This window comes from Austrofundulus limnaeus, unplaced genomic scaffold (genome assembly GCF_001266775.1).
Source record: "Austrofundulus limnaeus strain Quisiro unplaced genomic scaffold, Austrofundulus_limnaeus-1.0 Scaffold47, whole genome shotgun sequence".
In the NCBI taxonomy this organism is placed as follows: Eukaryota; Metazoa; Chordata; class Actinopteri; order Cyprinodontiformes; family Rivulidae; genus Austrofundulus; species Austrofundulus limnaeus.
The window spans coordinates 2,170,359-2,182,459 of record NW_013952449.1 but is presented as its reverse complement, the minus strand read 5'-3'; the positions used below and the strand labels follow the sequence as shown (position 1 = coordinate 2,182,459).

At 44.3% G+C, this 12,101-nt stretch overlaps 1 protein-coding gene across 2 annotated transcripts in view; it reads right to left on the bottom strand.

Moving 5' to 3' along the window:
- Nucleotides 1-12,038, bottom strand: part of lrrc40 (leucine rich repeat containing 40) — a 14,442-nt gene extending 2,404 nt beyond the window's left edge. The window contains exons 1-13 of one of the 2 annotated variants that reach the window (XM_014008074.1): nucleotides 11,628-12,033; nucleotides 10,649-10,830; nucleotides 10,099-10,172; nucleotides 9,842-9,971; nucleotides 9,506-9,629; nucleotides 7,197-7,336; nucleotides 6,908-7,080; nucleotides 6,086-6,176; nucleotides 5,775-5,820; nucleotides 5,283-5,385; nucleotides 1,892-1,999; nucleotides 1,689-1,796; nucleotides 1,059-1,136 (exon numbers count right to left, since the gene is read on the bottom strand). In XM_014008074.1, coding sequence (XP_013863528.1) covers nucleotides 1,059-1,136; nucleotides 1,689-1,796; nucleotides 1,892-1,999; nucleotides 5,283-5,385; nucleotides 5,775-5,820; nucleotides 6,086-6,176; nucleotides 6,908-7,080; nucleotides 7,197-7,336; nucleotides 9,506-9,629; nucleotides 9,842-9,971; nucleotides 10,099-10,172; nucleotides 10,649-10,830; nucleotides 11,628-11,772 — 1,502 coding nt within the window. In that variant the 5' untranslated portion in view covers nucleotides 11,773-12,033. Of the gene's footprint in view, nucleotides 1-1,058; nucleotides 1,137-1,688; nucleotides 1,797-1,891; nucleotides 2,000-5,282; nucleotides 5,386-5,774; nucleotides 5,821-6,085; nucleotides 6,177-6,907; nucleotides 7,081-7,196; nucleotides 7,337-9,505; nucleotides 9,630-9,841; nucleotides 9,972-10,098; nucleotides 10,173-10,648; nucleotides 10,831-11,627 lie in introns of both variants that reach the window. The other variant, XM_014008075.1, reaches the window with a different exon arrangement.
- Between the last annotated feature and the right edge of the window lie 63 nt (nucleotides 12,039-12,101).

Below are 12,101 nucleotides of genomic sequence, written 5' to 3'. Positions count from 1 at the left end.
CTTAAATTAAATAAGTCAGGTAAAACTTATTTAATTTAAGTCTGGTGTGAGGCACCGCACATTTTCACGTCAAGTTTGGATTTTATAAATCACAACCTTGGCGTAAAAAGTGGCGTACGCAAGTTTCTGGGCTCAAATTGGGCGTACGCCAGTTTTATAAATCTGACCCCTGGTCTGTGGGTTTCCTTTGACTTTGATCATCTACCGTACTGTAAAAGCTGCGCCGGTAAACCAGAAATGGATCCGCGCACAGAATTTGAGCGACCACAAGATTAATCACCARGCAGATTTATTAACAAGGGAATATTAAAAATGACACGAAACAACAACGTGCGGACGTTTCGTTCTTTTTTTCCCTCTCTCTAACGTAGAGGGGCGAGCAGCGGAGGGGCTGTGGTGTGTGTGTGTGTGTGTGTGTGTGCGCGCGCGCGCGCTTGATACGTCAGCGCAGCTGGAGAATTATTAGAGGGAATATTAAAAATGACACGAAACAGTAACTTTGTATAATTATTTTTAAAATATTTAACCGCCACAGAACCACTAAAGTGAGCTAATTCAGTTGTTTTGTTTGATACGAGGCAGCAGGCGTCTGTCCCATAATAAAAAGCTACGTCACGGTCCGGTTCAGCTCAGCTGCTCCACGCCTCTTTTGGATCAGCGCTGCAGGTTCATTATGAACACGTTTACGTGAGCGGGACCTGCCCGCCTTCACCTGTGGTCTTATGAATGACCTGGGGTGGCTTAAAGCCGGACTGGTCTGTGCGGTAATTGTGCGGATTTGACTTATGAAAGGGACTGATCATGTATTGCGTTCGGGTCCGCATGAGACCCCCACTCGGTCCGGATCCGGACCGAGGTCCGCCTATTAGTGACCTCTGACCTAGACGTTTACTGCATGCTCAAAACTACAGCAGACCTATGGGTCCACAAAGCACAATGAAGAGGCCACTGCATCCTAAATACACCTCTGAGGACCACCCCAAGATCACTCAACTGCAACGACCAGTTTTCCTGGAGTATTAAATGTTGAGGAGTTTTCCTCTAAAATAGTTACTAACCTGTTGTAGTTGAGGATAATTGAGCGTAGTTTAGTCAGGTTCTTCATTTCAGATGGTAAATCACTCAGCTGGTTATTCCTGAAACAAAAAGAAGAGCAATAAAGATGACCAGCAGTGCTGTTTTAAACATTCTGATGCTAGTTCTGTCAGTCTTAATGGCTTGATACTTATGTAAACATTTATTGTTAGCTGCAGAAAGTCAAACAATTCTATCTGTTCCTGTATGTGTGTGTGGACATGTTGTTGCTACATTATAGGGACCATTTTCAAACACAGCCTTGTGGTGACCAAATGCTCCTTATGGGGATCAACATCTGATCCTTTCAGATACAGATGCTGATTTTGGGTGGGGGGGGGTGTAGGTTTAGGGTCAGGTATGTAATGGGGTGGTTAGGTTTAGGTAAATGGGTCAGAGTTAGGCTATAGAAATGACTGAAAAATGAATGGAAGTCAATGCAAAATCCCCACGAGGATAGAAAAACCTATGTGTGTGTCTGTGAGTATTTGAGTGTGTTACCAAAATATCTTATGAACCACTTCATGAATTTATAAGTGTGTATCTGATGTCAATGTGTGGGTATACCTGAGGTTTTTCATGTGTGTGTACCTGAGGTTGATGTGTGTGTGTACCTGAGGTCGATGTGTGTGAGTTGTAGTAATTTGCAGATTTCAGAACAGCTGGTGAGTTTGTTGAAACCCAGATTGAGATCTGACAGTGATGATTGAAGATCCAGCAGTCTGAACACAGAATCAGTGTGGTTAGTTTTGTCAATCAAATTTATTAGAAAAACATTACTGTGTTGTAGAAATTGCTCTGTTAATATTTTGTGTACCTGGACGGTATTGACTTGAGCTGGTTTTTGCTGAAGTTGACACTGATTACTCCTTGATCTGCTGAAGCATTGAACAGCTCATCTGGAATAATCTCTGCCTGTTTGTCACTGAATATACAGAAAGAAATTCACACTGTAGCATTTTAACACCAATTATGGAACATCAATGTCTCTACTGATCTGTTTCATCTGATCTGTGGCCGCATGTTTTGGACACTCGGGTGAAGAGAGGAGCAGAGCTGTGAACTGACCACTACCTGGTGGTGAGTTGGCTCCGTTGGTGGGGGAGGATGTCAGTCAGACCTGGCAGACCCAAACGTATAGTGAGGGTCTGCTAGGAACGTCTGTCAGAGTCTCCCGTCGGACGGGCCTTCAACTCACACCTCCGAGGGAACTTCAAACACGTTCCGGGGGAGGTGGGGGACATTGAGTCAGAGTGGGCCATGTTCCGTGCCTCCATTGTCGAGGTGGCTTACCTGAGCTGTGGCTCTAAGGTTGTCTGTGCCTGTCGTGGCGGGAATCCTCAAACCCGCTGGTGGACATCGGCGGTGAGGGATGCTGTCAGGCTGAAGAAGGAGTCCTATCGGGTCTTTTTGGCCTGTGGGACTCTGGAAGCAGCCGATAAGTATCGGCAGTCCAAGCGGATTGTGGCTTGGGTGGTCACTGAGGAAAAAACTCGGGCGTGTGAGGAGTTCGGAGAGGCCATGGAAAAAGACTTCCGTATGGCTTTGAGGCGATTCTGGTCCACCATCCGGCGTCTCGGGTGGAAAGCGTTTCGCCACCAACACTATTTATGGTGGGGATGGTGCGCTGCTGACCTCAACTAGGGACGTTGTGGGTCGGTGGGCAGAATACTTCGAAGACCTCCTCAATCCTACCAACATGTCTTCCCATGAGGAAGTAGAGCCTGAGGACCCTGAGTCAGACTTTCCAATCTCTGGTGCCGAGGTCACTGAGGTGGTTAAAAAGCTCCTCGGTAGCAGGGTGCCTGGGGTGGATGAGATTCACCCGGAGTTCCTTAAGGCTCTGGATGTGGTGGGGTTGCATTGGTTGACGCGACTCTACAATATCGCGTGGACATCGGGGGCAGTTCCCCTGGATTGGCAGACCGGGGTGGTGGTCCCCCTATTTAAAAAGGGGGATAGCAGAGTGTGTTCCAACTATAGGGGGATCACACTTCTAAGCCTCCCTGGTACGGTCTATTCGGGGGTCCTGGAGAGGAGGGTCCATCGGATAGTTGAATCTTGGATTCAGGAAGAGCAGTGTGGTTTTTGTCCTGGTCGTGGTACAGCGGACCAGCTCTACACCCTTAGCAGGGTCCTGGAGGGTGCATGGGAGTTCGCCCAACTAGTCTACATGTTTTGTGGACTTGGAGAAGGCGTTCAACCATTTTCCTCTGGAACTCCTGTGGGGGGTACTCTGGGAGTATGGGGTACCAGGCCCATTGATACGGGCTGTTAGGTCCCTGTACGACCGGTGCCAGAGCTTGGTCTGCATTGCTGGTATTAAGTAGGACACGTTTCCGGTGAGAGTTGGACTCTGACAAAGCTGCTCTTTGTCACTGATTCTGTTCATAACTTTTATGGACAGAATTTCTAGGCACAGCCAAGGTGTTGAGGGGATTCTTTTTGGTGACCTTAGGATCACATCTCTGCATTTTGTGGATGATGTGGTCCTATTGGCTTCATCAGACCGTGATCTCCAGCTCTTACTGGAGCGATTCGCAGCTGAGTGAAGCGGCCGGGATGAGGATCAGTGCCTCCAAATCCGAGACCATGGTCTTGAGCTGGAAAACGGTAGAGTGCCGCCTCCGGGTCAGAGAGGAGGTCCTGCCCAAAGTGGAGGAGTTTAAGTATCTTGGGGTCTTGTTGACGAATGAGGGGAGAATGGAGGTGGAGATCGACAGACGGATTGGTGCTGCGTCTGCAGTGATGCGGGCGCTGTACCAGTCTGTCGTGGTGAAACGAGAGCTGAGCCAGAAGGCAAAGCTCTCAATTTACCGGTTGGTCTATGTTCCTACCCTCATCTATGGTCATGAGCTTTGTGTAGTGACCGAAAGAACGAGATTGCGGATCCAAGCGGCTGAAATGAGTTTCCTCCACAGGGTGTCTGGGCTCTCCCTTAGAGATAGAGCGAGAAGCTCAGTGACATCTGGGAGGGTCTTAAGCCGAGTTCCCACCAAGTGCGTTTTGAGCAGCAAAAATGCGCCCAATGCCTCAAGTTGGACGCACTAAAACAAGTTCGGTGTGAACGCAGCAGCAGACTAGACGCGCGTCTGAAGAAGGAGGAGCATCTTGGTTTTTTTCTGGTCTGCCTTTAATGACGGGTGAAATAAAAACAAAATAAATAAAATGGCTTTGTTTTATTTACTAAAGAGCAAGCGAACGTTGCGCACACCAGATAATTAATTCACCAGATAATTTAGAGGCGGTTTGTTCCTTAGTTTCGCCACTCCAGGAGCTGCAAGCTGACAGACTTTTTTTTGTTGTCCCGAGCTCAGTTAACACCGCAGTCAGTTTAACGAGCTGCTGACACACATCGGTGCTGATATCTCCAGCCAGAACATCAACTGCATATGGTCGATTTCAGCTAAAGAACTCCTGTCCGTCTGTGTCAGGTTCAGGAAACCGTCACGTGGAAAAATTATTCTCTCTGATTGGTTGCTGCTGCTGCGCGTCGAGCAGCGGCTACTTTGGACGCTTCGCATGCATGACAAATGCTCTGCCGAATCCTACCGCTAACTTGTGCGCTGCCCTAAACTGGCAAAACATGCCGCGCTACTCCTAGATGTGCGTCCACCATAGACTTTGCATGTAAACTGGCTGCTTTGGCTGCTCAACGCGTCTGGTGTGAACCCGGCTTCAGAGTAGAGCCGCTGCTCCTCCATGTCGAGAGGAGCCAGTTGAGGTGACTCGGGCATCTGGTAAGGATGCCTCCTGGATGCCTCCCTGGTGAGGTGTTCCGGGCACGTCCTACTAGGAGGAGGCCCAGAGGAAGACTCAGGACACGCTGGAGGGACTATGTCTCTCGGCTGGCCTGGGAATGCCTTGGGATTCACCCAGAGGAGCTGGCCCAAGTGTCTGGGAAGAGGGAAGTCTGGGTCTCTCTGCTTAGGCTGCTGCCCCTGTGACCCGACCCAGGATAAGCGGAAGAAAACGGACGGACAGTAAAACAAATTACCAGTGGTGCAACGGTACAAAAAAGTACCATGAAAACTTTAATTTAAAACTGAGTTTTTTTATTTTTTAGTTGAGTTTTTCACATCCTACTAAGTTAATCAACCAAAGGATCATATCCAATGCTCCTGTGTTGAGTTTACTATTAAAAGACCACCACCATAAAGGTCCTACACCACGAGGAAAACACAAATCTACATGTGAGCATTACTAACCTGTAGCCCAACACCTTCAGAGTTTTGATGTTATGTGCATTGACTCTAGCCTGGGAAGGTAAAGTCATGGCCGTTTGCTCTTCATCTGCCTTCTCAGGCTCCTCTACAATCAAAACAGATCAAATCCAAAACACAAACTTTCAATATTATTTAGTCCACAATATATACAGTTATGTTCAGACATTCCCATCCTCTAGGTGTTGGCATAAATGTCCAATTTATTTCAGACTATAAGTAAAAGTATAGATGTGCAGAAGGCTGAGAACGCTGAGAAGAATCAACAGGTAAACAATGGAAAGTGGACAACATGGCAGCTCTTCAACAAGCAGAACCAGAGGAGACAGTCCTGCTCTCCCAACACAACTTAACTCACACAGCACAGACAGTGAAGGAACCAAAGTGGTGTTTGTAAGCAAACACTTGTGTCTTCACCAGCACTGACTCAGAATAGAATGTGCACATGCATAATGAAACACAAAAAGATGAATTTACCTTTAATTCTTCCTCTGAGGTATTTTAGAAGGTCACCGGTCCCTTTCTGTGGTGAAGACAACAGGACAGGTTAGTAAAGATTTTCTAATCAACTACAAATTCCTCAAACATATGTTTATCACTGGCTGCCTTTCATGTCAGTGTTTCAAACTGAGATCATCTTATGAGGATAAATAGAGTCATTTGGGTCAAACCTTTATGTGTGATCTTGAGATGTCGCACTTAGAAGAAACCAGTTAACAATGTTCAGCTGTGCACCACAGGTTTTATACAGTCAGAATGTTGTTCCTTGTTTGTAATTTTGAACTCACAGACAGAAGATCTCTCCTGATTCCTCTCAGAGGGTTTCCCTCCAGCAGCATCACCTTCAGGTTGGGCAGCAGGCTGAGGGAAGCTGGAAGCCTGGCAGACAAACATCCTCATTCAGCAGCTGAACACCTGGTGAAAACCTGCTAAAAATGATGGCTGAACATTTTAAACTCAACTGTGTGGAACAAAAAAAATCCTGATCTTCTCTGAGTTTCAGCCTAGTTTTCTGGACGACCAAAAGCAACTGATCAGATGATACACAACATAAAGCAAGGCCATTTAGACATTTATAAGCAACATTCGATTTTTGAATCAATTTTGTGGCCAATAAAGGGAGGACAGAACTGAACAAAGCATGAAGCAGTATTTTGAACAACTTTGAACATTACATGACGGCTTTGCTGTAAATGAGAAATAATCATCTGCAGCACAAACACAGCGTGTAATCTCTGATTAATGTTAATAAACATGGTTTTCAAAAGGTTGTCCACATGAGAACACAAGGGTGGTGTTTCAGGATTTTTCCACTTTGGAAACCAGTTTCTAAAACTACTGCTCTTAAAACTTTTCCATGTGGACACATATCTATTTGCTCTCTCTCTCTCTCAAATTTTCTTGCTTGCTCTTTCAAATAATTTTGAGACTAATTTATCTTCATAGAACACAAAGCTGAAAGAATAAAAAGCTTTACACAACAGGCTCTTGTGTGGACAGACGTAACAAGCACCAGGAGCATTCAGGATCTGTTTGTATGAATCCAGTGTGAAGGAGGCCTACTGTACAAATGATTTACTCCTGACTGAGTGTGGTGTATAAAGACGTACACGCTGATGTCGTTGTTGGTCAGGTCGAGGCGTGTCAGTTCTGGCAGCACAGGGATTTGTTCTGGAAGGGTTCTGATCTTATTGTCTCTCAGTTCTAGAAGAGAAATGACTGTAAAGCTGGCCAGCTGCTCAGCCTCCAGCAGCTCGATTTGGTTGTTCCCAACATACAGCTCCTACACACACACACATGCACACACTTGTTGTCAGTTTTATTACAGAAATATGTAGAATGACTGCATTACTATCAGTGTTACAACACAAATGAATGAAATGAATGAAAGTTTCTTACTTTAAGTGCGGGAGCTGGGAGGGGGGGCAGTCGGGACAGCTTGTTGTGTCGCAGATAAAGCTGCTGCAGAGAAACCATCCCTGATAGGCTGGCAGGAATGTCTGACAGCTGGTTACTGCTGAGGTCCAGAAGTTTAACCTCTGATGGAAAACAACAAAGAAAGTGTTGGTCAGTCTCTCTCTCAGTCTTCAACACACCATTATTCCCTTGTCTTTGACTCGGAGTTGGTTCAAAAACCTCACTGTGTATTATAGCTCTGTTCTTTTCAGCTGTTTGCTGTAGTTTCAAAATGTTTTACATGTTTAAACTCATGTAATTTACTTTATTTTCTCAATATGTCTGTTTTATTCATAAAGTACTTAAAACAGCACAAGGGTGCTGAATCCTGTTTTTTTTGTTTGTTTGTTTGTTTGTTTGTTTTTACTAAAGTGAAAGCAAACCAGTGTGTTTAGTCTGAGGCGAGGCGCTGGAGGTGCAGCAGAAAGGACCGGTGTGGGTGCTTCATCTGGGTTTAGATGCAGAGCAGTTCTATGTCTCCAAGACCACAGAGTGACAGAGACAACATGATGATGAGTGAATTAAGCAAAGAAGCTGAAGCATCACTGCTGCTGCAGCCTGTATTTGTTTCCTGATGCATCTCAGTAATCCAGGTAAAAAAATCAAAAAGAAAAAAATTGTATAGGTCTTCTGGACGGGTTCTTCTCTAATGAAACGTTTCGTCTCTCCTCCAAGAGACTTCTTCAGTCTGAGAGTTTCAGGCAAAATTCAGGCTTTTAAGCACTGCCTCCATGTGACTGATACTCACATCACATGGCTATCGTTGACACCTAATTAACACCTACTGTTAACAGGGGGTGGAGTGATACTGGCAATAGCAGCACTGTAGGAAGGGGACAACAGAAAACGGAGGCCTCCACCTCTGTTTAATGATGGACGGTCTTTCTTCACAAAAATGGCTTCTTTTACTCCTCTCTCAAACCAACTTTCCTCTCTATCAAGAATGAGAACATCCTCATCTCTGAAAGAGTGTCCGCTGGCCTGTAAATGAGTGAAAACTGCAGAGTTCTGGCCATTAGATGTAGCTCGTCTGTGTTGGGACATTCTTTTGAACAGTGGCTGCTTTGTTTCCCCGATGTATAACTGGTCGCAGTCCTCCTGGCACTTAACAGCATATACAACATTGCTCTGTTTGTGCCGGGGCACCGGATCTTTGGGGTGAACCAGCCTTTGCCGTAATGTGTTTTGGGGTTTGAAAGCTACTGGGACATGTTTAGAAAATAAACGTCTCAGTTTCTCCAAAGCACCTGCAACATATGCCCCTCTATTTGTTATTTTGTCTTCAGTGAAACTAACTGCACATGTTTAAACATGGCACTCACCTTTTGATAAAGCTCCTGATAAAAACAGTTCCTAGCTCTGGTCTAGCACAGAACTGGTGCTGAGTTAGAACATTTTTTTTGGTCACAGAACCAGAAATTGCAGTGCTGGAAACAGACGCAGCTTCTGATAAGTGAACTCTGAGCTCTAAGAAAGATTGAAGGCCGCTTGGTGTAAAAAGAAAAAAAAATGGAGGAACTTGTGTCTGATTCTTCAAACTGAGTGATCATTCAGACCACTGTCTAATGCAGTGTTTTTCAACCCTGGTCCTCAAGGCACACCGTCCTGCATGTTTTAGATGTTTCCCTGCTTTATCACAACTGTTTTCAGTTGATAACTGATTAACAGGCTTTTGTTGAACTGCAATCATCTGAAAACACTGGTCTAATGCAGGTAAGATGCTGACTGCTGATAGCTCCAAGAAAACACCACTTCAAAAACTCTGCTTCATCTATTTCACCATGTTTGAGGAAGAAGATATCCTGTTATCCTTGAAACCAAAAAAACAGACCATTCTGTAAACTTTGTGGCCTTCTAAAGATTCACAACCATATTAAATATAGATTTCTACTTCTCATCTCAGCTCTGACAGATGACGACCTATTATTGTCCTATTAAGTGTTTAGAGTTGATCCCAGTCTGCTGGTTTTTGCATTTTGAAACCAGAATGCGATAACTAAACTGTACTGTTCCTGTTATATTAAACTCTGGCACACTGGTTTAAAATGTATAAATTCATGATTATCTAGTTCAGCGTCTGTGAATAAGATGGGTTTGAGCAGAGAAAAGATCAGGCTGACAGCACTTTCATATGAGTTTGTGTTAAAGAAGGTTGAATTAAACTTCGGCTCTTACAAAGTGTTGCACATTATAAATACATACAGCTTGTTTAAACATTTGTTTCTGTGCTTTATGTGCCGTGGCATCCTTACCTGTAAGGTGTGACAGGCTGTCAGGCAGAGAGGGCAGCTTATTCTGACAGAGGCTCAACTTCTGCAGCTTTGTGAGGCAGCCGATACTGGAGGGCAAACCCAGCAGGTGATTGTTGGACACATCCTTTTAATAACCCCAGAAAACAGGATACCTCCGTCAGCCAATCACAACACAGGAACGTAATGATTGTAAACACAATACAAAAATTATTAGGGATGCTGGAAATGTTTTCTGGCAGCTGGCTCTGATATCTGTAGCTACAGCTCCTTTGTTTTAACCTCTGAGACAGACGCCTGATTTCTGCTGTCAGTAAAGCTGCCCAGCTCTGATTTTACCAGCTCTGTAAGGCTCTGCAGCTGACCCAGCTCCTCGGGCAGGCTCTCCAGAAGGTTCTGCTGCAACGTGAGGCAACGGAGGTTCTTCAGAGAGAACACCTCCACAGGAAGTGATGACAGCTGGTTATGGCTGGTCAAAAAAAAAAAACACACAAAGAAAACGCCATTTAAAACAGGGCTCTGTTTGGTTTTGAGTTGAGACGTTTTCCTGTTGGAGAAAAACTGAAAAAGACTAAAGCCTCTGAGACTGCAGGTACCTGAGGCGAAGCTGCTGCAGCTCCTGAAGTTCTCCGAGTGCTCCGGGTAAACTGTTCAGCTGGTTGTCATGAAGCTACAGAGAAAATAAATGAAGATTTTCACTCACAGCTTGTTTCAAGTTTAGTAAATCAAAGCGAGTTAAACTCAAAGAATGAAAATCTAGAAGGAAGATTATCAATAAAAGATAATAAATCTACAGGGAGCAAGTTTCTGCTGAGTGTAAGGACAATTTACAGTTTTGTTCAAAGCCGTCGACTTGTTGCATTGGTTTGATTATTGTCTTTTCATTTTATACTACATTTTTGTCTGTTGCTGAAAAAGAAGTCCCAGGCTGGAATGAATAAAATACATCCATCCATTTAAATTTGGACAAAAAGTAAAAATAATAATAATAAGTGTTTGGTTGATTATTACCTAAATATAACAACGCTTCTTAGCAATAAAAGTTACATCGTTGGAAAGCCCCTTTAAATGATGCCACATTTGTAAAGAAAATTTGCCAAACAGCTCATTCTGACTCGGCCCAGACTCCCTACATGTACTACTTACATCTAGAGTAGTGAGTCCAGGTAACAGTCTGATGTCATCAGACAGACATTTCAGCTGATTGGACGACAGCAACAGTTTAGTGAGGTCCGTCTGTTCCCACCAGCGATCCGATCCCCCAAAGGAAACATCTTGCTGGGCTTCCTCTGGCGCGTCCGTGTTGAGACGATAAACACTCTGAGGGACTGAAACACATTTTAATGTCAAGTGAGAAACACAGACTCTTATAGACAGGTTAACCTGGCTAAAGCTCCCCCTGTGCCAACCATAAACCAAACATGTATCCATTAGTTTGCTCAAAAAAGTATGTTTTTAATCCTGTTAGTTTTATTTTGGTTTCAAATAAAGTGATGCTCACAACCCAAATGTCTGAACACATTTAAAATAAGCTGCAAGACTCCCAAACTTATCTGTTAAAATATAATGATAAAAACAAAGATACCAGAACTACCGGTACGTCTATACCTGTAACTTTATTTGGTGGGTTTGCTAATGTTAATATGACTATCATTGGAAGTAGGGGTGCACCGATCTGAAAATTTCAGCCAATATCGATATCTGATATTATTAGTGTTATGGCTGATAACATCCTTAATTTGAGTTGAACTGAATTAATTGTAGGTGTCTATCCTTACACCCACCACCCAAAGATAAACATGATTTCACTCTTTTTATTAATTTATCTAATAAGTTTGTTATTTCAAGCCTAAAAGCTCATTTGACACCATGTGTGAGAGTGGGCGGGGCTTAACGCCTGACATCTCTAAACTGCGCAGACTCTTGTCCCATAAATCCAACATGGCCGCTTCCATAACCTGGGTCCTGTTGGCTTCAACTGTCAACAAACAGAAAAGGCGGTAAACCTTACTTTAGACATTTGTGTTGGCATAGATCCGCACTTCTGGGGAATCCCTCATAATCAAACAAACCTTCTCAGATAACGTAATGAATGAAGGTTAACCGGTGAAACCGTGAAACTTACCTTCTGTCAGCCCCCGGCCGGACAGGTTGAGCTGGCCGCTTTTCCTGGCTGCCTTCAGCAAACCGGAAGGGACAGTCGGTTCGGTCTTCTCCGTCCGAAAGCCCGCCAGACTGTCCACTTTATCCGTCTTCCTAAACCTGGACATTGTCTTTATTAGAGTAATGAAATCAAATGTTGCGCCACCAAGCTACCAGCTTTGACATCCACAGCCAGTAGTTACCGCGAGGGAAGTTTCTTTTCCGGTCAGGACCCTTCAGAATAAAAGCCAACACATATGGATACTCTGTGCAATAATCTATCCGCTCTTTTTGCTAAATCAGCGTCGTTTGTTAAGACTAAAAACCGTATAAAAGTATATTTTCTGTAGAGTTGTGAGATGATCATCCCCTGAGTTTTTGTTCACTCTGCAACAATAACACACACACACACACACACACACACACACACACACACACACACACACACACACACACA